General features: G+C 40.0%; 1 protein-coding gene across 1 annotated transcript in view; it reads left to right on the top strand.

Moving 5' to 3' along the window:
* Positions 1–27045, top strand: part of cachd1 (cache domain containing 1) — an 81927-nt gene that overhangs the window by 30466 nt on the left and 24416 nt on the right. The window contains exons 3-9 of the mRNA XM_023954323.2: positions 4868–5016; positions 14260–14366; positions 20660–20786; positions 22289–22433; positions 22520–22736; positions 22855–23004; positions 24919–25188. Coding sequence (XP_023810091.1) covers positions 4868–5016; positions 14260–14366; positions 20660–20786; positions 22289–22433; positions 22520–22736; positions 22855–23004; positions 24919–25188 — 1165 coding nt within the window. The remainder of the gene's footprint in view (positions 1–4867; positions 5017–14259; positions 14367–20659; positions 20787–22288; positions 22434–22519; positions 22737–22854; positions 23005–24918; positions 25189–27045) is intronic.

The raw sequence follows: 27045 nt of genomic DNA, 5'->3' as shown, positions 1-27045 counted from the left end.
TTGCTCTTGCATTTCATACCTTGTTTCATAGCTGTATTTAAATAACCCTCAATGCTAGAGTGTTTTTTTTTATTTGACTTTAACTGTTTTATTTCACTAAGAGAGCCAACATTTTTTGGCCATAATCGCCTCAAGGCCGGTTCCAGCTACTTCAGATTATGGCTCTGGCACGGTTGCCTCTCTGACTCTCTAATGGCAGAGTGGGGCTGTGTCCCCAAGCCAGACTGAGACTCAATTAGGAGGGCATCTGCAGAGCAGGAGAGGGCTGGAAGAAAACAGGAAAAGAGGACAAGGAGCTACAGAGAGGAGCCAACGGCGGCTTGGGCGAGCTTCTCCTGTTGAAATTCATTATTCAGAGAGATGTGCAGACATCTGTCTCTGTCTAATGACACAGGCCCGTCCCTCACAGTGCCCGTCTCTGTCTTTGTTTCCTTGTTTTACTTTGACATGAGCTGTCAGAGTAGTTATTATTAATTTAAACTGCTGACTGCTACTAATATTTTCTGTGGGTCACATGTGCTCTCTTTTCATTAGTTTTAGAAATGAAGGATATGGTTTCATGTCTTCCTTTTATGGTGAGAACTATAGAATATATTTAAGTTATTCATATAAATGTTATAGTTGTTATGAGTTGTTCCAGATCTTCATTAGAGAATTCTGCAAGATTTCAAACAAGTACTTTTGGTTGTTAGCTGTCATAAAGTGCCACTTATTATTTATCACAGAATGTTTAAATATACAGCATTCAAAATGTTTAAATCGAGTTAAAGAATATAGTTTTTAAACATTAATTATAAAACAGTATTCTGAATGATGGAGGACTTGACTTGGATTTTGACTAGGTTTGTTGTTCTGGTTCGGTCTGGCTTAGTCCAAGTGTTAAAGGTCCAGCCTTCTTCAAATGGTGACATTTTAAAATATTGAAGAAAAGGACAGCAAGGAATGGTTTTCTTTGGGGAAAATTGGATTTGGATTGCCTCACCTTTTTTTTTTGTCTACAGTACAATGTTGACATTTATATATATATATATTCTCTCTCATACATTGTGACAAACAGGTGATAAGAGCATAGCTATTTAAAGGATTACGCCTTAGTTATCAAAATTCTGATCTTGCCTTATTTGTCCACATGTCATATGATTTTTCTGCTGGAATACATGAAAGCTATCTCTTTAATTTAATTGTGCAGAATAGTTGCAGTGCACTGGAATTTTTGTAGCCCCTTTGATGACCAGTTTTCGGTACATCTAATGTGCACCAATTGAATAATAAAGATCAAATGAGAAGAAGCAACGTATGCAGTTGGAAGTTTCTGCACAGGCGTCTGCAGAGTCTTTCCTATGGTGATCTTTCCTTTGCAGAATAGTCTAAAGCGGCACTGCGAGGAACTGCGGTCGAAGGCTGCCTGCAAACCTCATAATTCGAAACACAAGATGTCGGGTTGCACCCATTCCACTCACTCCATTTTTGTGGCTGAGGCAGCCCCCACAGCTAAACCTTACAGGCCCGTCTGTGAGGGTCAGAGAATGGAGAGAGGCGCCCCGTGTTGTGCAGAGTGTGGGTTATCTGGAGAGCACAGGTCGGTTTTGGCTTCTCTGTGGCAGACTGTAACCTAAGCTTTAACTTGCACAGCTTGAAGTTTCTGGTTTCTCTGAAGTCACACTGTGTAAAACTCGAGCAATTCTCTTTTTTTCCCCCTTCCTCCCAGAAACAGAAACACTACAGGAACACTGACCTATTTTTCGTCATTTGATACAAAGTCCAATGCAGCTAATTGCAACACATTGACACAACTGTGTGTGAAGTAGTGTACTTTCATGTGGCAGCGCGGCAGTGACTTGTGTGCTTTTTTGGTGGAGCAGCAGTGATTGTGGGCTGTGCCGCGGGCTCTTGATAAACACTTAATAGGAAAAGCGGCCGCTTGATTAGGTGTACAGGCGGTCAGTAGGTCATGCAACTTTTTCCCATTTCTGGCTTCAATCATAGTCTTTTTGCAGGCAGCTGTAATTATGGGATGTGTACAAAGAGGGTCTAGTTTCTTTGGCAATAAACCTTTTTTTTGTATTCAATTAAAAGCGCTTTGCTGACAAAACTCTCAGAAAGCATTAAGACTCTAACTTTATGCCAATCTTTGCACATACATTCTTTCAAAAGATAAAGTTTTGAGGTTAAAATAGCAAAACTTTATTATTAATATATGTATGGATGCGTTTTTTGCTTTTGCTTCTAAATATATATATATTTAGAAGTCAGCATTCCACCATTAATTGATACATAAGATTTACACATTTTTAATTATAAATCTTTTTAATCTAAGAATCTTTGACAAGTGAAATTGCAAATGATCTCCCTTTGGCTGTCATATTTCCCTGCTTTATAGTGTTAGTAATTTGGTGTATATATCTATATATCTATATATCTACATATATATATATATATATATATATATATATATATATATATATATATATATATATAGTTTTTTTTTAACTGTTAAAATTGAAAGACTGCAGTTTTTGTGTCATATCTCGTAGAAGTTTTCTGAATAGTAAATATTTCAACATTAGCAGCCTGTTAGAAGTTTCACACAAATCTGTCCCAACATCTTTTTCAGCATTTTGGCAAACAAAGGCAAGAGCGGGGGTCTTTTGTGGGAAGCTGCTAGTTATTGATGTCCCCCAGGAGGCTGCAGCAGAGCTAGTTATTAGTTTTCCCGAAGGACTGGATCCCCATTTAGAAAGAGCACTGTGATGTTTGCTCAACCAGAACCTTTCCCCTTAGAGGAAGAAAGGCGGAGTAGAATGTATGCCTGTTTGAGGGGGCAGGCAACAGAAAGACCCCCCCTTGTAAAGTTAGGTGAATTAAAATGCGGCTGCTGCCTTTGTCTTAGAGTTGTTGTTTCCTGCTTCCTGGTCTTTATATGACTTGGGGAGAAAGTGATAAAATGGTGTGCATTTCAATAAGGGCTGTTGTTCATCACCATGAATATTTAAAATGCTTCATTTGCTGTGTTTCTCCTCTTCCATTTTCACTTTACTTTTGGTTTTGGCATTTAAAGGTGTTCAGGTAGGCAGGTTTTGCGGTTTTGTTAGATCAGACATCCATCATTCTGCTGTGCTAGTCTTTGCAATGGTGCTCAATTTGTGAATATTTAAGCAATATTTTGCTCAATCACATTTCAGGATATTAATACAAACTGTTATTGCATAAAAGGACAGAAAAATATTATATTCTCTGTAGACGAAAAAAAGAACCCCATAAAGTTTGCTTTAGAAAAAGGGACCTTGAAAACTAAAGGATGTAGCTGAAAAAAGGTCTCAAAATAGAAAGATATGTTAATCACATTTTTGATTTGACTTTATGCGGTAGGCGTCATTTAGATTTTTCAGGCTGCATTGGAGTTACCAGGTACACAGGCCAAATCGAAATTCTTCCCCTACTCCTACATTTAGCCCTCCAAACGGAGAGTTGTAGTGTCTTCTAATTGGGACGTGACTCAATGACATCATCAATAGTCGTGGGTCAACTACGTTAGCGCAGAGCTGCTAGCGCTCGGAAATGCATAACATTGGTTTGATTGCTAAAAAGATCGTGCTAAAACAAAAAGTCATTACTTATATTTAAATGTAAACTTCTGTTCTTCAGAGCACAACCACGTGAAGAAATGCGTTTCTCCTCAGCAGCACAGCACCACGGAATGGAACACTCTTCATCCGTCCGCTGCGTGGGTTAGCCCTATGTTTGAACCTTTAAAGCTGATTGGTTGAGACAGTTTGATTGAGGATCTTGTTCAAATTGAGACCGGTTGGCAAAAGTAGCTGCAAAGTTGCATTGACTGGTAAAAGTTGGTGTGTCGAGAAAAATGTATGGGATATGGTAGAATTTGCTGGAAGTGGTGCAATCGCAAATAATTCTTGAGGAAGTGGAATTTTGGGGTGTATTCACCCCATTTGGTTGAAGTTAAAGTGAAACAGATTTCTTTTCTCTGATAATCCAGAACATATCTTCAGTCTGAATACATCAAGCGGACCCTGGTCCGGTACCAGGAACCGCTCTCGGACCCATCTTTCTAGGTGGTCTCTGTTTGTTTCCAATGGGACTGAGCTTCGGTTCGTTCTGAGATTCCTCAGTCTGAATACAATCCATTCCTGGAGCGGAATAACTGGACCAAAATGGCTACCATAGCCGAAGTAAACAGGGTATAAATGTAGCAACAGATAAGCAGGAGACAAATTTAAATAAACAATTGTTGTGTTATCAAACAGAAAAAATGGTCCAACTGTTTACTTGTTAGAACGTTTATTTTAACACAGCGGAAAACACTTGATTTTCTGTCTCTTTACGTGGTATTCGCCTGACAGGTGCTGCTGTAACGTCATCCTAATAGCTACCTTGTAGTTCCTTCACAGAATTCTCTCAAAATAATGCCATATTACCACAACAATAAGACAGCAACTCATTGAAATGTGATTGGATGAATTCCGACTCATCAAAACAATTTTTAACGTGATACACATTGCTTCTTAGTGTTTACCCGAAATAAAAGCGCAAGACTTCCGCAATTTCTGTTGTATAACCCCGCCCTTGTAATTCCTGACCAATGAGTGAAGAGATCTTAACCACTGCATCAAATTAAGCAGACTTGGTCTGGACCAAACTGCTAAAAGTCTTTAGCTATATTTAGTCTCTCTATTTTTGGAATGCTGTACATTTACCATGCATAAACCATTGGCAACAAGTTTTTTTTGACTATGGAAATGGCAAAATAGAAGTGTATTTGTTTCATGTGACATTAAAGAGGAAAAATGCCAGTGGACGTGTTTTTAAGGATCTGGAGGAATAAACAGATGTGTTTGTTTCTTTGCAGCTGGCCAAGAAGATCCGTGAGAAGTTCAACCGTTATCTGGATGTGGTGAACAGGAATAAACAGGTGGTAGAGGCCTCCTACACGGCCCACCTCACCTCTCCGCTCACAGCCATACAGGACTGCTGCTCCATTCCTGCCTCCATGATGGAGTGAGTGATTTTTCTCTTTAATTCCTCCACATACAAGGTGCAATTTGTGCCACAATACAGAAATCACTACAGGAGGTTCCCTCCCTGTATGTAAACTAACCTGCACCTTACTCTCCATATATTCTAGTCCACGCCAAAATCCCAATTCCTACCCTGTTCCAACATGTTTCCATCGTTCCGGGATTACTCAGAACTTTCTGCATGTTAATTTGTGCTTTTCTGCAACCATTTTTCTAATCACAATAGAAATTTAGAAATCTTTTAGCAGTTGTTTTAATCCTAAGGTTTCACAGCAAAATTCTTCCAAATTTACTGCAAATATCCATAATATTACTCAGAAATAAAATGAGTTTTCTGTGAGGGGATTTAGCCCCAGGAATTTGTGAGGGCAGTTCCCACACAGCAACCACATCTGTTTTTTTTTCTTTTTCTGAACCTGAGTAAATATTTCAGATTTTGGTCGTTTAAAACTGTCCCAGAAACATTAGAGCCAGTTTCCCGGCCAATCATCGGCTCCAGCAGCCGAAAACCGAGTTCAAAGCCGAGCTCTGAGAAAGGGAGCGCTGCTTTCAGTTCTAATCTTCAGAGCAGCAGCTGCCTCTGCCCCTCATCCCCTCTGTCTCCATTTCTGTCTGTATCGCGCTCCTCTATCAGCTGATGTAACTAGTTACTGCTCTCTGAAGTTGTGCCGCTGCAGACTTCACACGCTGCTGCAAGGTCACCTGTCTTTCCTCTTGTTTTTTAGAGGGGGTAGGAGAGGCACCTGGCTCAGAGCTGTGTGCTACCTGTAGCCGAATCAATGCCAGATTTACAGCACATGCCCTAAACATTTAATTACTGGCAATATGCTGTATGTTTGCCCCGACATGTTTACTCCAGTGCTGTGGATTTACAGCTTAAAAGAACTGACACGGTGAAAAATGTTGTGGACAAAAGATTGTATAAAACCAGGACAAGACAGATGGAATGGTGGAGGGGGGGGATCACAGGGATGGTGGTGGGCATACCAAACTGAGGCTGACTCTGATTGATCCCTGGGCTTCAAAGCACTTTTCCCAGGAAGGAAAAAAGGCTTACAACTGGGTTGCTTTCATTTTTGGATCGGCACACAGTTATGAGATGTTGTTAGGGAAACGTATACAAAATCATTTTTATCTCTGTTTGGAGACGTCTTAGTCAAGATTTAAAAAACAGTGTTGCAGCAGTTGATGGCAAGACTTGATAATAAAAGCGGTTTTTCATTATAAAAGGACATTTTGAAAGAATAGCAACTTGAAATCTGTGGACCAAAAAATGGGGGAAAAAATCGTTGATTAAAAAGTACCTCAAGATGAGTTGTCCTAAGTATTACTATATTTTCTGTACTTGAGGGCGTACCTGATTACAAGGCGCACTGTCAGTGAGAAGTATGCTTTTTTAAACTTGTGTCATATAAGGCATATATAAGCGAGATAAAATAGTCAGAGATTAGTCTGGCAGTAATTGAAGAGCCTGATTGAAATTGATACACCGGGGGTTCCAAACTTTTTGCAGAGGGCCAGATTTGGTGAGGTGAAACTGTGCGAGGGCCAACCATTCGGCCTGCATTCTTGAACTATTTTATTCACATTAAATGCAAATGAACAGTTTAATAAACATTTATATTGCGGTGGTATCTTCATTTCTTCACATAGAACACAAACTCATCTAAATACATTTGAACCAAAATGACTGAATTCTACATTTGAAGTCTAGAAATAAAACTAAGAAAAAGTCTGTCTGGAAAAAAAATTTGAATTAACATTAAATATATTTTCATAGAAAATGTTACATTTTATTCATTATTAAATGCTCACTGTGAACTTCTAAATTTAACATGATGGAACTCGTTTTGATGTGCAAGATGTCCCACAAGTGAGAGTCCCTTAGTCTTGTGCTCACACGGTTCTTGTTAAGGTTCATAACAGAGAATGTCCTCTTGCAGAAGTATATGGAGCCAAACAAGCTCAGCATTTTCATAGCAAATGTCAGCATTTGTCTAAATCTGCCTTTATCCAGCTGGCGGTAAAAGGTGACCAGAGGGAGCTACTGGGGTCGACTGCGACACTCGACGTCACATTGCAGCTCAGTGAGCTCCGTCTGCCGACGATCTGGAGCGTCATCAGGGCGCACAGAGCAATTGTCCACTATCTCAAAAAATTTGACTCCTATGCTTTCATCGCAGGCTAATAAGGAAAACTCTAACTCTGCTTCTTTTGCCTCAAACTGTCTGTTAATATCAGATGAAATGTCTTCAGTTCTCTGGACCACAGTGTTCTGAACCAGACAAACTAGCAAACTCTCCAGTTTAATTTTGTTTTCAAATTAGCTTCAAACAGGAAGTGTGGCATTTTGCATTATACTAGGCTTTTGGTATTTTCCTTTTAATACATCCAAATTTTAAACAAAATGTAATGATATTGAAGGTGTAACTTTGGGTCATAACTTTATTGCAAATTGGAACCCCTTAAAGAGTTTGTGTTTTTAGAGACTAGATGGACAACTAGCAACATTACTTCAAAATATCAGGTGAGCTTTTCACTCGGGATCATGTCTGTTTGGTGAAAAGCTTCTAGTTCTTTAGCCCCATCTTTGTTTTCCATACATCTCCCTTCAGACATTTTCTCAATTCCTGACGAGAAAATTAATAAAACAGATTGAACATTGCAGGCATGTTGAACATGAGCGAGCTCAGTCACATTACAGGACTCTGTTATGTTCTAAGGATCAGCTGCCACTGGGGGTCTCAGCCAGGTCATTCAGTTTAGTAGAAGATCAGGTGATTCACAGGGTGTCCATGTCTTATAGCTGTCAAGCTGACAGCCTATCGTTTTGCAGGAAGTCTACAGAAGCCGGTGCTTAGCACTTGGTGGTATGCTTTAATCATTGCTTAGTCTCAACAACAGGCTGAACCTGAAAATAGCAAATACACACTACATGGCTTGTAGGAGCATCATGTTTCTGTTTTCTCAATGCTATCTGATTTTAGTGTGCTTATTGCAGTCCTTTGCAGATGTAAATGTGAGAAGCATGCTCTTTAGCAGTCCATACAAAGCACTGGCTGTCAAGAATTAACCCATGAATGAATACATTTAAGCTCTATGTGTCAGTATGGAATTTTGATAACCCTTATGGCATTATTTTACTGAAAAATTTCAAGTAATTAAAAATAGTCTTTTCTTTGAGCAGTTTTGTATACGGAGACGATCAGTTTGACATTCATGAAATCCATGAAATCCCTTTAGACAGATGCTTGTCAATGTTTATTTATTATTTATTATACCGTAGGTTTACTTCAGAAATAGTAAAAAAATATATTTGAATTAATATTAGGATTTTAAGTGGCATTAGTACAAGTTACTACAAATGTTTTATTTAAGGTTGTGTACCATCAGACATTCTCGTGTTTTTTTTTTTTCAGTGCTATGAATAAAACAAAATTTTGCCCGATACACCCAAATGAATGCATGTTATTTCTTTGGAGCAACCATCTACCACTAAACAGGGAAGTTTAAATTCTCGGCTCCACTGGTTTCTTACTCTTAAAAGACCTGCAGGCGACAGTTAACATGCATCCAATCTTCTGCTTTCTTGTTGCATTCAGCCAAGTATTGCGTTCATTAGTGGAGGGGATGGCATAACACTGACACATTTCTGTGGCATTATTACCCTCACATTATTGAGAAACCAAACGGAATCAGGCTTTGTTTTTTCCTTTCTGACAAAAAGTACTGTTACACCCTTCAAATACCCATAAGTAGACACATTTGTTGTTCCAGCTGCATCCACGTTTTTTTTGTTTTTTTTTAGCTTTTCAGTTAAACACTTGTCAGAGGGCTGTTAGCGAACCAAAAACCCTTTGGATCGTTTTTTGGGGAAAAAATAATGTATGAATTTAAAATTTAAGATATATTTACCGGTATATGCATTTAGCACACTTTATGTACCATATCTGCAAAAAAAAAAAAAAAGAAATGTGAAAACAACTTGGATCAAAATCCACATTTTTTGCTGGCAGTTTTTCTCCTTCTACTAAAACAAACTTTAGATTGCATGAGATCCCGTCTTGCATTTGTAGTGTGAGGCTTTCAAATTATTTATATGCTGAATGATGAAAGATAAACACATCAAAAGCGACCTTATGCAACCCAAACCGTGAAGATAATCGAAAGAAGAAATAGAAACTGCTTGATGTTGTTTTCTCCCTGTGAGAAAGTGATAAAGTGTATGTGATGTACTACTTCATGGTTTTTTGAGAGTGAAATTCTGTAAACAAAATCATAATCAGCCTCTAACAAGAGTTTGCCACTTGACTTCTGATAAGCCTGACAGTTGCCTGAAAGTGAAAGGTGTTATTGGTTTATTTTATACGATTGTGCATTAGGAAGAGATTGTACATTAGGAAGACTGCCGCATGTCTTGCTGCTAGACAGAAGGTCAGTTAGCCCCAATTAAGAATGCTTTCACAGTAGGCTGTTTGGTTTACACCAAAGTAAATGTCCTCAGACAGTCCACCTTATTGTAAACCGAACAAGAGTACCCTTGTCTAATTAAACAATGTTCTTTATTGACTTGCAAGTGAACCCTGGTGCAGTTCAGTAACAGTGGAAATGCACATAGACTATACAGCAATCCAAAGACCAAACCAAACAGGACAAGTCGGGTGAACACTGTGATTTCAGGAACATCTGCCACTGTTAAAATGTCAGACGTTATAAAGTTGAAAAATGTCTGGTAAAACATATTAAAAGGTCACTTAACTGGGCTAGCCAAAATACTGACAGTGACAGCTGAGTGATTTGATTCATGTTTTCACAATTGACCCGGCCACTCGTGAGCGAAGGTAGGGTACACCCCGCCACAATCACACACACATACACACTTGCATCCAAACCAAGCGACAATTTAAAGTAACCAATTAAACTATGAAACATGTTTTTGGTGGAAGGAGGCCATCGTAGATTCTGTTTCATCTCCCCCAGCCGGGACTTGAACCGGGGGCTTCTTGCCGTGCAGCCCACAATTTTCCATACAGTAGTTTAAGCCAAACCCATCACAGAAAATCATGTAAACTGACCAAAGAAGGAACTTTCCATAAGAAATGTATGACTTCTGAGATAAGAACTAACTAAAAGGTGTTTTTGCCTGAAAAAAGATTTGCTTTAAAGTAAAAATAGTTTCATGGATTTGATGAGTAGTAAGTTAGTATTTGTAGTAAAGATCATTTTGAGGTCTTTTTATTGTTTTTTACTTTAAACCTAGCCCTGTGGATGTTCGGAGGCTTGTGCAATAAGGCGTTTTTCTTCATTAGTCTTTATTCTTTCTAGTTGGTGTTTTTTGGCTTACGCAATTGATTGCGTCGATTTTTATTTTATTTTATACCGTTTTACTGAAAGGGTTATGTAGCTCCAGGTTCCGAGGAAACATAATTTTATTTTTACTATGTACTGCATCAGCCAAATGTGGCTGAAATGACAATAAAGCCTCTTGAATCTTGAAAAAGGGCTGCTTGAAACCACACAATTCCATTCTACCTTAAAAAGTTGCAGTTTAATCTGTTTGGGTAGAACTGTCACCCAGAGCCAGACATGAAAGCTCTTTTTTAGAGCTCAGTGCTTGAGCTGGCATTCGGCTTGCTTAACCGATGCTACCGCTGAGGGATTGCAAGCATATTAGGAATCGCATTACTCTTTAGGGAACGCACAGCAGCCAGTCTCTTCCAGGCAATTATTCCCAGGGGGCTTTTCTGAATGCTATGTTACAGGTTGCTTCGTGGTTACACCAAGTTATACTGGCAAGGCACAGTTAAATAAAAGAAGACTGTATACGCAGAGAATGATCAGAAGCTACTGAAAATAAAACAGTGGCGTCTTGTTTTTTACACTGTGTACTTAAAAGTAAAGAAGAATTATGGTAGTTTTTTGGCACATTTTTAAGCCAGTAGAATGAAAAGTCTTTTTTTTTCTTGCCACACCTAAAAAAATGTCATCGTCTAAATTTTAAAATTCAACAGGATAAGCCAACCTAGAAATCATTTTTGATAAACAATTATTTCAAGTGTTATTTTGTATTTACAATCTTTATAGGGTTATACCTATATTTATTTATTAACATTTAAAGCAGTAAAAAACGTGCAGCTCTAGTAGTCATTTTAGTTTCTGTTGAATTGAGCCTCATTTGGGGGAAGAAAGCAAAAAGAGATCTTTGCCTTCATGATAATGTTTGATCAGGCTCGCTGCTCTCTCCATCTTTCTCATGTGTTTTGATGTTAAATTCAAAGCAGCAGCAAACATGTTTTTTATCTGGCACATATTTTTTTGAAACCCCCCTCCCCTCCCCTCCCCTCTATGCTCATTGGGTTGAAGGGGGGAATGGTAATGATTTTCGCCTTATGGGGCTCTAAATGAGGGGAGTTCGAATGCAACCCGTACAAGCCAACACCTGTCAGTCCAAACAGCCAGCAGGTCTGTGAATGTTCTGCAAGGCTTGTTTATGATTGCACATGTGCACATGTATGTTGCTAAGCCAGCGGATGGGTGAGGAGGAGGAGGGGGATGTTGGTTGGTAGTTGGGTTGACTAGTGTGGAGAGGAGGAAGGATCAAAGTAGCCAGGCTTGGTGCAGTGCAGAGCAGCTTACTCCTCTGCACACGCTCCTCTTTTAGTGGGTTGTGCACTCGACACACACCTGCCATGCTAAAATAACGCTTCTGGTTATGCATATGTGTGTTTTTGCTGATTGCAATAAGTGTGTCTCTTATTGGGGGCGTTTCTGTTTACAGACACATTGTTTATTTATTTTTTTCTTCACCTCAGCTCCTTTTGAGAGCAGGTTTCAGAGCCGACCTTAGAGGACGGCTCTTTTATGATCATCAGTTGTCTTCCTAAATGCTAATTGTGATTGCAGGCGTTCCAGCTCTTCAAAGTATGTCATAAAAGACTTTGAGGACGTTGCTGCTTTGCACTGTTTTACATAGTAAAAAAAAAATTTTTAGCAGCCAGGAGAGAATTTTCACAGCTGCATGACACATTTTTTTGTCTTTGAAATACTTCTGTGCCTCTCTGCATGGTTTTCAGTTTGTGTTAGGTTAGGTTTAGGAAAGATGCACAAATAAAACATTTCCCTTTTTGTGCACAGAGATGCATGCTTTTAACCTTTGGCATTTTAAATTCAGAAAAATCTTCATCTCCTCATCCTCTTAAATGTTTAGATTCTTACATTTGTTTGACCTTCTGCCTTTTTGTTTTGTTTGGTCTTTCATTTGGTGTCTCTAAAGATAAAGATCATACACTGTGCATTCTGCAGATGCTGTGACCCACATACAAATGTCTGCCTGCAGGTTTATTCATCAGCTATCTTGTCTTGACTGTGGGTAAAAAGGACAGTTCATTTCAAATTTTAAATATATGGCTCATTAAATGTTCAAATCACAGTCCTGTGAAATGCATTAAGCCTGCTTTTTCTAAGCTGGAATCGTTCTCTTTTTACTCTTTGCATATTCTGTATCCTTCTCGAATACTTATGTTTAGAATTTGCACATTTGGAATCAGGCTCTACATTTAAAATGTATGTTTAGTGCTATTTTTGAATGTGTTGTAGAGTTGCAGAACCTTTCAATCTCAAGAATTTGAGGATTTTTCAACTTAAAAAAAACAATTTTAACATGAATGCATAGCAGGCATGCACAATAAATTGAAAATGTAGCGTTATATCAACCTGTGCAAACATGTATCGCAAAACACGGCGTAAATTGTTAATTTAATGTTTACACACATGCTTAAACAAACTCATGGCAGCTTGAAGTAATTAACAAACCAAATAAATCCCTTTACGCACGTGACCAATCAGATGGACCCTTTTACATCGTTGACCTATCAAATTGAGCCCTTTTATGTTAGATACCAGCTTCCTATGTAGGCATGGATCAACTGAAGTATAATTTATGTTGACTTTTATTTAAATAAATCCTTTGCAGTGAAATGGAAATAATCTGTGTGGGTTTTTTTTTTTGTTTCGCTATTTGTTCATATATCGCAAGTTATATCGTCATCACAATAGTGATCCCTAATATTTTACAATGTGAGTTTATCTTCATATCGTGCAGCTGTACACAAATTACACACCTACACAAAAGGGGGATATCTGTGTCTTAATCAAAGTGTCTTGTTTTGTCAAAAGATCTGCTAAAATTTAGAATAAAAAATTTTGGTTAAAAAGATTTCAAGTTCTTATTGAATCATCCTAAGTGTTAACATCAAAGGTCCATACAGTATGAGTGTTCAGACTGCTCAGTACGCATTCGAATCTTCTTTTATCACTGCTTTGCTTTGGCAATGCATCACTTATTGCTCTACCGCTCCACAACTGAATGAAATGAATCTGAATGCAACAGGTGGGAAAAGATACACACGGTGAAAACTTAAAGCTGTAAGAGCAATGTAGAGTTGACAAAAGGAAGGAAAAACGAGGAAATATAACAATCAAATGCTTGTGAAAAATCAACAAGCCGAACAGGGAGGCTGCTAGGATCAGCTGATTATAGCCAAACCAATAAATATAGGAAAGAAATGGAGACGGTGGAGGAAAGGGATCCAGTACTCCTTGCTTCCTGGAGGAGCTTTGTGGGATCTAACTGGCCCTAAAGTCTGCTGACCAAACAAAGCTCTTCCAGAAAATCTTGTTGTTTAAAAAGGGAGCATGAGGAGCTGAGGCCAGAAATAACAAACTAAAGACTCACAACGGATGCTGGGCCACTTTGAAAAATAATAAACAGCCCTTGTTTTAAGCCTGTATGTGTCAAGTGTGAGTAAATGAAAGCAGAAGTGTGATTACTGAAAGAAAATCAAGTGCTTTTCCTTGGAAAGTTTTATTCATTAGCTTTAAAAATGACTATAATGTGAAATCTGGGCAACCGATGATTTTTTCATCTAGCTTTAATGAAACAAGCCAACGGCTTTTAGACTCAACAGATGTTCCTAGTCATTTCATTAGTTTTATGGTTTAGCATATTTTTCTTTGGTTATGCAGTTTGTGCAGATCCCAATCAACAAATTGTTTGCCAAAAGCAGTAAAGTCTGAGGTAAGGGGGAACCTGCAAGCTTGGTTTTGTATGAAATAAAATGGTGGACAGACGGCACAGAGCCCACTTTGCCTTCCCACCAAGTGAGTCCAACACGCTCTATAAATTCTTTAAGCCGTCTTTTTTTCCCCCCCCCCTTGTGTTTAGGTTTGACGGAAACTTCAATACCAACGTCTCCAAGACGATCTGCTGCGACAGACTTTCCCCCACCGTCAACAGCCGAGCTTTCAATCCTGGACGGGACCTCAATTCAGGTGCTTTCAACTCACACACATGTACAAACATTTTCTACTTTTTTTTTTTTATAATAGTCAAGGACAAGGGCAAAGCTTTTATAGCAGTTATGATAGTTTTCCCCAAGACATTTTAAATCTTTCAGCCTGACATCTGCGGTTTTAATTGAGCCCATTGATGTGAGATTAAAACAGGCTCTGTTCTTCTGCAAAAACATTTGTAAAGTCTCCTGTGTCTTTTTTGCCCCTCTTATTACTTAATTCACAGTTTTTTCTTCTCCCTCACACCTTTGATATAAAGACTTTTCCTTAACTGCCTGACAGTAAACGAACCACAGCATCTTTGACATCCTGTCTACTCTGGTGTTCAGGAAGTGAACGACTTTTATCTTTCTCCTTTGAAGAAGTTTTCCTTTTTTCTGTTTTAATGTAAGAATAAACTTGTACACCCTACTTTAGTAGGGTATATTTAACTCTAATTACAAAATATGTGTGCAACTTCCATGATTTGCTTGAAAACAATCAGAAAACTGGATAGCCCCAAGAAGTACAGTGTGTGCACCACGTTTCTGTATATGTCAATCTAAAGAAAAAGATGTCTTACCCCAACCATCAAAGTTACACTTCATTACGTAAGTAGCAAAAATAAAAACCTATGTATTAATATACATAGATTTTTTTTAAATACAGACACTCTTTTACCCATTTCTTTTCTTCAAACACAACAAGTTGTTTATTTTTTTCATTTTTTTTCACATTCTAATAATCTCTTGGTCATCTCATTGAGTTGTAAAAACTCGTTCACATTTGAAGACAGTGGGGAATTGGCCAAATTTGATTAAAATCTCAGCATTGTCATATTTGATACCATAAACTTTATTTATCTTTGTAGAATCTAAGTTCTTTAGTAATTCAAACACAACCTACTGTATTTTCCGCACTATAGGGCGCTCTGGATCATAAGGCACACCTTCAGTGAATGGTCAACTTTTAAACTTGTGTCATATATAAGGGGCACTAAGTGAAACAAAAGTCAGAGATAAGTCTGTCAGTCTTTATTAACTGCATTCACACTAATCCTAAAACTTGTTGGAAATGCGCTACACGTTAGAACCGTTGGCGTATTTACAACCACTGCAACTCCCAACCTTATCTGCAACACATAAAAACGAGACTGATACAGATAAAAACAACCATTACGATGACTACTGTTATGTGCTGCTGCTGCTGCTGCTGCTGCTGCTGCTGCTGCTGCTGCTGCTGCTGCTGCTGCTGCTGCTGCTGCTGCTGCTGCTGCTGCTGCTGCTGCTGCTGCTGCAAGACCATTGGCCTCACCTGCCAGGTGAGCTGAGTGGCAGGGGCAGCAGCAGCAGCACCCCCCCTGCCACTCAGCTCACCTGGCAGGTGAAGCCAATGGTATTGATCAGCACCTGCCAGGTATTTAAGTCAAGGGAGGCCTCAACCAAAGGAGAGGTATGCAGAGAGAGCAGAGCAGGAGGCTGAGGAGCAGTGGTTTTGAGTTGGAGCTGTGCTGGTTGGTTTGTTTTCTCTTTTGATTCCCTCTTGGTCCTCAGCAGTCTTATACTGCTGGGTAGGGATGGGAATAGAAGCCTCATGAAGCCCCATTGGGGGGTCATGGAAATGTGCCGGAAAAATGAACCACCCATTCAGGGCTTCGAAACCACTTCTGGTGGTGGACTGGACATATATCGACATATGTTTCAACAAAGCTCCTTGTAATACTTCAATGTGGAAATGATGATGAAAACAGAACAAATGTAAAACAGAACAATGTTGTTAATAATGATAAAAAAAAACATAAAACAACACATGTGACACAGCAAAATATACATCACATGAAGAAAAAATAAACGCAAAAAATAAACACATAAGGCTAGGCTCGAACCTAGGACCTCTAGATGTAAGTACCACTGACTATTCCACTGAACTATCTGTATTGACAAGGTAATGACATGCCATTGTAGATTCATTGCAGTGTTTTTTCAATATACAACATTCTTAGTGTATTGTTTTATTAGGAAAAACCGAGTTGAAATGATCCTGAGCCACAGAACGTTTTTACTAGGAGTCATGGTAAAGTGCAATGAACTGACGCTGATTCCAATACAAGCAAAACAATAGAACTGGTTTGGAAACGTTCAGGATTCATTTCGCATTTCTAGAGAATAGCACGCCCAACTGTTCAAAACACAAGTGACATCTGAAGCGTGGTTTGACCAAACGAAGCATTTGGCGCATCATACGTCATCCACCACGTGATCTGCGCTAGTTGACACGCGCCCCGAAACATTGTGCCGAAGCACTCTGTTTCATGAAGGTGAACCGCCCGCTGAAGCGCCGTGTCAAACGGGCCATCCCTACTGCTGGGTTTTGTTATTTCAGTTTGGGGTTGGACCTTGGTGGTCTTTATTTGCGGGCTTTGTTTGTTTCTTTCATTAGTTAGTTTCTGTTAGGCAGCCTTAGCAGGGAGCTGCTGACTCCGATGGTCAACGTGGCTGGGTCAGTTGTCTCCCTGACTTATTTTATGTTTGGCCAAGGCTCCAATCCCTCTGTTTTGACTTTTGTTGAGACCAGCACAGTAATTTTTGTTTTACAGGACACAGGTTCTTTCTTCTTCTCAATAAACTGTGTTCCTAAACTTATTTGGTGTCCATCGTTCATGTTTTGCCCCTTTGTGACTCCTCCTAGACTGGGACAGGTTTGCCTGTCGGGGCCTTAACACTACGCTAACTCCAAACTTTGTTAGTAACACCTTAAAAAACATACAAAGTCCAACACCGCTACACGGTAGCTGCGTTAGCATTTTCACAAGGCAAACCTTGTTTGGAAAAAAAACAAGACGTTTTGACAGAGAGCTGTGTACCACTCAAAAGCGCTTTTAAAAAAACAAATTAAGGCTTTTAAGTGTGCATTATTGTGTGGAAAATACAGTAGGTGAATACATCAAGCATGTTTAGTGACCTAGATAGTTTATAAACTGTGTAAAGCTCCTTAAGGAAACTATCCACACTCGAAGTTTATCTCACAAGACATAAAAGCTAAAGAGCCACCAAAAGTTCTCTGGAATCTCAGAAGATCTCTGCAAGTTTCCGCAGGGAAGGCTGATGGGCTTCAGATCTGAGGCCTGCTGAACACTGTCCCCTTTCATAGATTTGTCCCATTTTTACCCTGTGAAAGCTCCATCATCATCAGTTCATCTTCTGTCCCAATTGCTGCCCCCCCACCATCTACTCCCAGTATCTTCTTTCTGAAAACCATTCATAATGAGAGCCATTCACAACACCTCACCATCGATGGGTTAAAAAAAAAAAGAAATTTCTTACAAGCCAGACGTGGTGGGTTTAAGTTACCCCTCCACCTCTCTTCTCCTCATCCCTCACACTCAGCGCTCCTTGACCCCACGCTCTCAGTGTATTCATTCTCTCCCATTTGTCTCAGCCCAGTCTAAACAAGCCCCAGCAGAGACGAGGGAGGGTCTCTGAGAATGAGGGATAATTGAGAACAGAGAATGATGAATGCAGGGAAAGAAGGAAGAGGTGGGAGCTGATTGAGATGAGGTAATTGCACCTAGACTCGATTGTAACCTTTTTTTCAATCCTCCCCAATTTTGTTTTGTACTTTTTTGGGGGTAGAAATGCAAGATGGTGGAGATGGGATCAATCAGGGCTGAATTGAGCATGCTGGAAAGAGGGGACTGGCTGATATGATGGGCAGAGTGCAGTTTGATTGCAACGCCGCTTTAGTCCATCTTCTCTTCTCAAGTTCCTGCTTTCTGCATTTTTTTTGTTTTAAATAAGGGTCAATTAACCTCCAAATGATTTGCCTGTTAAACTCTAAATAAAAAAAATTCCCTGCTAGCTGTTGCAACATGTGTTTTTAAAGTTTTTCAAACCTATTGTTGGTACTGGGTGATAGCTAAGCTGTGTGTAGTACGTTTGCAACCAGATACAAATGGCAAGTTGGATCTTATATTATTATTATTATTACAGCAGCAATTAAATCATTGATGCTAATCCAGCTTAGCTTCAATGCTGAAATTGGTGACAATACTTTGCTCCAGGGTTTTTGACTAGCTATGGTCACGTTGGACACTATTTGGGAGAGACATTAAATTAAAAAAAACATTAAAGACTAGGTTTATAGGGATTAATAGTATTAGTAGTGACCAAATATTATCTACTAAATAAAATGGAGAATCACATCAAACAAAACAAATGACAAAAATATAAAAAATATTTTTAATTATTATCCAATGGTTGTGTTGACTGACCTCAAACAGATTGTGCTTGGCACCTCTTGGCATTCTGGGTATTGTAGTAATATCACATGATATGACTTGTGTTGTTTTGGTTATAACCAGGTGGGCCTTATGGACAGAAAAATGTGGTAATGGTTTTGACTTTCATCAAGAATTTTGGTAGTAAATGGAAAGTAAAAACAAAATATTGGATGTAGTTTAGTCAACCTGTGAAGAATGCTTTAAAAACACAAACAAAAGACAACTTTGCTTTTCTTGGCTCTAGAGGCCATCAGACAAGAAGTGTGACTAGTGCCTCTGTGACAGCTGAGTTAGTCCGGATCCGTTTTTACCTTCAGGTGTCGCCTTAACATGCTGATGTTTGCACACAAGCTCCTGTCTGCGTGCAAACACGTGTGGACGTCAGCCTCTGAAAGGCGCGAGTCATGGGAAATAGCTGCTGTCAGGACGCAGCTGTGCTGTTGCTGTGTTTTTTGGATGGGCTGTAAACAGTGTGGGGATTCCTGTACTGCTGTATTGCAGTCGTTTTCCGCTGTGCCAGCCATGAGAAGTGCAGCATTTTGTGTCCTTGTTAGACAACGGATCCTAGAGACTAAAACCCAAAGGTCTCAATGAAGGTTTATTGAGGCTTTATTTGGACAGAGGCGCAAACACTTCAGCAGCTTTAGCATTCACTTCATTCTTTAATGGGTTATAACAGCCCATTTTGAGTCTTGCATGTTAACTCTGTCACACATCTATCAGGTTTGAAGGAAATGATGGCCATCTTCTGTGAGTTGTGTGCAATTTCTTGGCTTCTCCACCTGTTTCCAAGAAGACCTAAACATTGGTGCGAGAATAGATCACTGTAACGAGACTTTTGTTTATTCTGTCCTCCTTTCTCTGTCAACACAACTGAGAGGTTCCTGTTTATAAAAGCTGTGGAGATGGATGGCATGACTGGGCGGGGGTGATCTATAGCGGGCAAACCAGTTGTGTGTCAAAAAAAAGTGGGGATGTGTCGGGAACTTGAAGCTCCTTTCGTTGGTGGTGTTTGTAATTCTTGGCAGATGTGTAATTTAGGCATATTTGCACTTTTTTGTATGTTGGAAGAGAGTATAAATGAAAGAAAAAGAAATTAGCTTGTCGTGTCAAGGACAGGACTGGTTAAAGTGAAATCTCCCGAGCAGGTAATTTTATTTAAGATGACCACGAGCCAAAAACCACATTTTGGGATGGTGTAGACTCAGCTGACAGAATGGGAGGTGGTACAGTTAGCATGTCTGGCAGAAATTCAAAAGGTGAACAGGAACCTTAAATGTTTTTCCCCAGGCCATTCAAACCACCAGTGTAAAACTAACAAACGTGGCAGAATATGTGGTGATGACGTAAAATGGTTATTAAGCAGCAGCAGTGATGGCTGCTATTGCTTAGTTTTGGAAAATTAAATATCTGAGAAAACTGACGACAGATTGTTCTGACTGCCAGATCACATGTCTTGAAGTCATAGGGAAGTCATAGTTTAGAAGTATGAATTATAGATATATATATAACTCAATTTAGTAAAGAAAAAACTGTTGAATTTGTCATTCTGTGTCACAACTAAATGTTGGAAATGTCTGATTATGTCTTTGTTTTATATATACAAAATACAAAATATATATATATATATATATATATATATATATATATATATATATATATATATATATATATATATATATATATATGTTTAGCCCTCAGAAATTTGACATTTGTATTTTTTGTCTTCAAAACGTCCAATATGTTGTAAAAAGTTCTTTTTGTAAGCAGAAAGTGAGAAGATTTGTGATTGGACACCCGTAAAAGCACAATGAGTTGTCCTGGCTTCATGTCGGGGAACTTTTATTGCGAAATCCGAAATCCAGATACAGGAAGAGATGTGAAGCAAAGCTTGCAAACCTTTACGCCAATAAAACGAACTTAACGCCAATGAAACGAACTTTAAAGCAATTAACAACACCTCCTTTTTGTCTTCATGCCTTATTTAGTCTCTTTTTCTGCTTGTCTTCTGCAGTTTTGGCTGACAACCTGAAGTCCAACCCGGGAATAAAGTGGCAGTACTTCAGTTCAGAGGAAGGAATCTTCACTGTTTTCCCAGCACACAAGTTTAGCTGTAAAGGAACCTATGAACACCGCAGCAGGTAGAACAAGCCCGTATTCATGTTATCACTAGGTCCTATATTTTTAACATTCAGCCGGGACAAAGGCAAAACAGCTTGTTTGTGTCTTCATCTCGCCCGTTCCTGCGGCCTCTCATTCTTGTTTTACCAGTTGCCGCGGGATTGCCCTCGGGGGTATTGTTGGTGGCATACCGTCCTTGCACACCATGGCCGCACATGCCCCCTGCATGAATGTGGTTCTGTGCCACTGTAGTCTGCTGGTATTTCACACCTCCTGTGTTGTTTTTTTAAGTCAAAACTGAGAGACATTTCTCTCTTACTCTCTTGTGGATTTTGCATCACTTGCATTTATCCGCCGTGTCTCTTGGGTCTACATCATAGCAACCAAGTGCCAAGAGAGAAAGAAAAAAAAGCTTTGCATGCTTCTCTGAAAGAGGATTTGTAACTACATCACTGGCATTCTGGGCACTATTAACGTCTCCTTGTCCAGCAGACCACACGCATGCTGACCTCCCTGGATGTCACCCTGCTTATATCACACTGGAGGAAAACATTATGCAGAACTTGAAGCCAATTCCCCCAAAAATCAAGCAGTTTAGAAATGAACATGCTCTTTAGAAAGATAACAGCTCTTGGGTCCAGGGTACAGCTGTGTAGCTACATCGGAGTTTGATTTTTCTTTTTCCAATTTTTTGGTGTGCTATTTTCTGCTATGCTTTTTTTTTAATTTTACATTTTTTACATTTGACATGAATGTTGGAGATTTACGTTTGTCGCTTTCTATATTGCGACATTCAATCACCGTCGTTTACTGAGATTTGGTGCAATTCTCACTGTTGCATAAACACATAAAACAGTTACTTTAATCTTAAACAAAACAGTTTAAAAAAACATTTGTATACTCCTTAATTAGTTGCATCATCTTCTGAATTATTGGCCAGTCAACTGGATTGAGATATCCATGTATCACACATTAAACACATCGAAGACTTGTGTTTAAAAAACCCATCCTAATCAGGTCTCTATGCTGCTTCTTCTTTAGGTATTTTTTTAGGTTGTTAAACTTATAGGGTCCATCTCTTCTGGTTGTTTTAAAGAATAAAGTTGGCAGAGTAACCACATGAAGCAGCTTCCAAAAAACAAACAGGCTGTATTTATTTCAGGCAATAACTGCAAAGAAAACCCTAAAATCATCTCAATAGGCAACAGACATTCCAAATATACACACATATAGGCTCAAAAATGTATTCATTAAGAAAGAGACATTGCATATTCATGAACATAAAACTCTGATACAAACATACCAGATTTTAGCTACAGGCTACTTTCCATGTGCAATCGCCTGTTAGGTTGATGTTATTGAAGATATAAAACAGATTTTACATAGAAGAAACTACTCATTAAAATAAAATAAAAAACAGGAAATAAAACGCACAAAATGTTTACCTTTTTCTGTGTTTATTCTTTTCTAATAAGGAAACTGCCCACTTAGACTTCTCACTTGTCTGTGTGTGTGTTTGCAGGCCTGTGTACGTCTCTGCAGTGCGTCCCCAGTCTAAACACATCGTGGTCATGGTGGACCACGGAGCTTCTGTGACTGAAACCCAGCTGCAGATCGCTCGCGACTCTGCGCTGGTTATCCTTAATGCCATCGATGAACATGACAAGGTTTGACGAAGAGAGCAGAGTCTTGGTATCCTAGTATTTGTGAAACTTTTCAGAGTTTTTGAAACAACTTAATTGCTCCTCCTCAGGTCTCAGTTCTCTCCGTGGCAGAGACCGTCCGCTCCTGCTCGTTAGACCAGTGCTACAAGAGTCTGCTGTCTCCATCCACCAGTGAGACCAAGAGGAAGATGAGCACCTTCATCTCCAACATCAAGTCCTCAGACGTGGCCACCCAACATGCAGCTGGGTTCCAGAAAGCCTTCCAGCTGCTGCGCAACACCAGCAGTCTCCATAAACAGAGCAGCAGTAAGACCAAAAGACCTTGGCTAACACTCACACATCCAGCTATTGTTTTGGAGCTACCTGTTTCTAACGATAATCAGTTCTGACCCTTCTCTGCCTGATCTTATCTGTTGTATCGCAGCCACAGACATGGCGATCATCTACCTGTCAGCTGGGGTCACGTCTCGAGAGTCGTCAGAGCAGGACAAGAGAGCCACGCTCAGTGTTGTCCGGGAAGAGAACCGGCACTTTAACAACTCCGTCATGATCCTCACCTATGCTCTGATGAATGGTAGATTTCCTTTATCTGACACCTTTTGCCTTTTTACTTTTTTAATTAGTGCTTTTGTGAACCACTTTATTAGCATCTCAGGGAAGATCTTTTTTTTGTCAATTTCTAATTAATTTATATTTTAACGCACCCATTTTTCTGTATTTTCCTAAATATAAAATGTATTTCAAATTACGAACCAAATTATCAAACTGTTCTTTGAGAGAAAATGTCTCTTTGGTCATAGTTTGGATCAATTATGGTAAAGCATGTCAAACCACCAGACTTTTCAAAATGTAACTTGTTTTGGTATTTTGGAATATTTTTGAAATTTAAGTCCAAATATTTCACACATTTTGGTGCTTACAGCTTGTGGTTCTCTTTATGCTTTTTTGTGTCCTTTATGACTCTGCTGGGATTATTTGTTTGTTTGATGTCCTAACACTGGATGTGTAAAAGGTGAAAGCTGAAGGCTTCGGAGGTTCTCTGCGCTTTTGGCTCTCCGTCTTGGTGCACCCATCTGTTTTGTCTAATGCCTGCTTCCCATTGGGAGAGGCGTGCACCCACTCGCACTGCACATGCATTAATCCACCATTATTACCAATCGTTTTTGCATCCGAGCATGGAAATGAGGTACATCTAAGAGGGAAGAGTGAGACTTCAAAGGGGGCGCTGCTCACTCTGTGTGTGTGACTGACAGAAAACCTTGGTTCTTTCAAGAGAGATGATGAAAAGGATGCAGAAATCTCTCGTTTTGAGGTTTATTAGCATTGCATATTGCAAAAAGCATTTGTTTTGTTGCTGATGCATTCTCGATAATCTGAAAGGTGAATGCTGTGGGTGTGGGAGTCGTGTTCCCTGCATCTCGTGCCAAATGTGAAGTGCTGATTGTTCAAAGACATCAGCAGTCTGACTGTTTGGCTGAGCACAGGTGTTACGGTGTGCCTGGCTTTGAAAAACACAGGCTTGAGAAGCCTCAGAGTTGATGAAATGCTGTTTAAGGAGGAACCGTAATCAGATATGTCGCCTTTATCCCTTAAAATATACATTTTGGGTAGCGCCTGACATGTTAAGGACTTGTACATTCTCTAGAAAGGGAAGCACAAAAAAAGCAAGCTGATACCTGAACTGTCAGCAGAATTTTCTTGATGCTGCCCCTTATGGTCTGTGACCCAGCCAACTGATCAAAAGAGCAGAGCTCTGGCTTTGAAAAAGGATTCTGCTGTAATCCAGTCAATGCTGGGACCATGGCAGACATCCTGGCAGGGGCTTCCCACTGGATTTTGAGGTGCCATATGTTCCAGGTGACAGCAGACGACCTTGTGTTGCTCTGACAAATCATCTCTGAATTGTGGATTTATGTTTAGGTTCTGGGTTATCTATAAAGCTGGGATCCAAGTGTAAAAAGCCACATTTACACTGGGTTTTGAACACGGAAGTCCAAAATGTGCATTTACGCGTGTTTGCATAGACTTTTTATTGAAAATGGTCACTTAAATGCATTTTGCGGAGGACGATATAAAGGTAGTTTAACAGAGGACAGCTGGAACTCGGATACATGATTGCACATTATAGAAATTGCTGCAGGCATTTCCCAGTTGGAAAAAAATGGATCCAGCAGCTCTTTCTATAATCCGGTTAAATACAAGCTTTTTTCTGGTTTACTTTTAAGGCTTTGAGCATTGATTTAAAAAAAGAAAACTTGTAAATTAATCCCAGTTTTAATCTCTACATTTACCCACCAGCACCTCAAGGCTTTTCCTTAATATAACTGGGAGTGCAGATTGGTGTGTTGCTGTTTCTAGAAGGGATCTCTGTCTTTTTAGTTGAATAACTGTGCAGCCTCGGGCAAGTCATCAATTACTGATCTGTTCCCAAAAGCCTAACTTGGTTAAATCAAACAATCTTTTTGAAACATGGCTGCTTTTTCCACAGAGGGAGTCACAGGCCTGAAGGAGCTGGCCTTCCTGAGGGACCTGGCAGAGCAAAATTCTGTCAAATACGGCGTGGATCGAATCTTCGACCGAGAACGTTCATCTGGATCGGCCAGCGCTTCGGTGATTCCGGTGGTGAAGGGCAGCATGATGGTCCTAAACCAGCTGAGCAACCTGGAGACGACAGTGGGGCGCTTTTACATCAACCTGCCCAACCGCATGATCGACCTGGCCCGTTTCAGTCTGCCCTATGCCGACCCCATGGGGGATGGTGAGTGATAGGAGCCTGACTTCAATGCAATCATTGGGATTTAGAAAAACACCTTTTTTGGGAGAAAAATGAATGGAGGACAAATAAACATCTCATGAGTAAACATCAATCCTTTAGATTTTATTTAGGATGGTGGTGGTTACAGCATCTCTGGCCCAGAAGTTTACTTTGCTGCGGTTGATATTTCTCAGAGGCTTTCCTTATTCAGAACAAGGTTTTACCAAATGACATTTGTATAACAGCAACTACAGAACTGCAGCTACAGCAAAGGTTTGTATTGTCCTGCCAATTACTCTTTGATGACCAAATTTCATTAACTTTGTCGGTTCAACCCATGAAGAAAATCTTTATTTAAATTAGAACCACAAACTAAACCACCAATGACTTACCGTAAATTCCGGACTACAAAGCGCACCCGATTACAAGCCGCACCCACCCATTTTTACGTGTTTAACTACTTTTATACATACACAAGCCCCGTCAGAGTACAAGCCGCGCATGTGTTAGGCGATATTTAGGCGATATTTCCTGACAGATCACGGCCAGCATCCCAGAGTCAGTACAGTTCATTAGTACATTGTGGGTGTGGCTAGCTTTGCCTCTGGCTCATGAATTTAGGTGTATCGACATCTGTCAAACAGCATGGACCTGTATTCTGTTCACAAGTTCCTCAGTTATGGTGTTTTTATTTCATTCTTTTTTTTTTTTTTTTTTACTTATTGACAATCTAGGTATCATACATAAAATTACAAACAGTAACCATATAATCAACATTACATCCCTCAGTTATGATGAGGAAATTTACATCCGCGATTCCATATTTCCCATGAGTCTTAGGGGCTAAAGGCGGGGCCAACGCCCGGCTCGCCATACTGTCGTATGTGTTTAAGAATGAGCAAGTATCAGCAGTGCATGGAGGGGCGAACGGGAAAAGCTCTCCTTCCGCTTGTGTCGCGGCAGCGTTATGGGAGTAACAGGACTGGTTAAAAAACACACCGGTAAAATAAAGCAGCGGCGACTGAAAAGCGCGCGCCTCAGCGCGATACGCGCGCCTCAGTGCGGCGCGTGCGTCAGAATTCAGAAGCCTCTGCACTCCGCGGACAACTCTGCGCTCCGCTCCCGCCCCGCGCGCTCCTTGTCTCCCCTTCCTATTTACTCCGACACCTCTGGCCAGGGCGGCTTCAAGGAGGAGCACTTCGTCCCCGTTGCGCCGGTGGATGGAGCAAATCGTGTCTGTGCAAAGCAATCGGACTTAATACTGTATGTTTTGTGGAAGAGGGGCGGATGCGTTGTTGCTTGTGGGAGCCATCAGACTGCCATCGGCCCCGCAGCTCTATAAGAGCAGCAGGAGGAGAAGATGTCTCCAACTCACACGGAGGCTGTGAGCTTTTCAAAGCAAAATTCCGCTTTTACGGTTTCCTTAGAAACCGTAAATGGAGTGTACACTCCATGCGCTGTTCTCACCGTCACGCAGCAAACCGGCTTTTCCAAACCCGTTGGTGATGGTGGACTTTTTTACGCTGCTTTTAACGATTGCTTTTAACTTGAAAGCTTCATCATATTGTAGCGGCGATCACGTGCACGTTGGGTCTAATGGCCCCAAAGGATTCTGGGATGCGGCCGGGCATGCGTGTTTCGTTTTGTTGAACCATGACTGAAGTGTCTAAGACCTAAAGTCAAGTCCATGCTGTTTGGCTGCCAAGAGGTGTGTTGAAAAGAAATGCCTTGTGCTTGGAGTTGGATAAAGAGTTCAAACTATTCACTGAGTTCGAAAGTACGTACACGGCGGCCGCCAATTAAATCCATAAATTAGCCACGTCACTGAAAAAGCCGCAGGGCTGTAAGCGCAGGAAAAAA

Source organism: Oryzias latipes, chromosome 4 (genome assembly GCF_053564925.1).
Source record: "Oryzias latipes strain Hd-rR chromosome 4, Olatipes_Hd-rR_3.1".
NCBI lineage: Eukaryota > Metazoa > Chordata > Actinopteri > Beloniformes > Adrianichthyidae > Oryzias > Oryzias latipes.
This window is presented reverse-complemented; position numbering and strand designations above follow the sequence as displayed.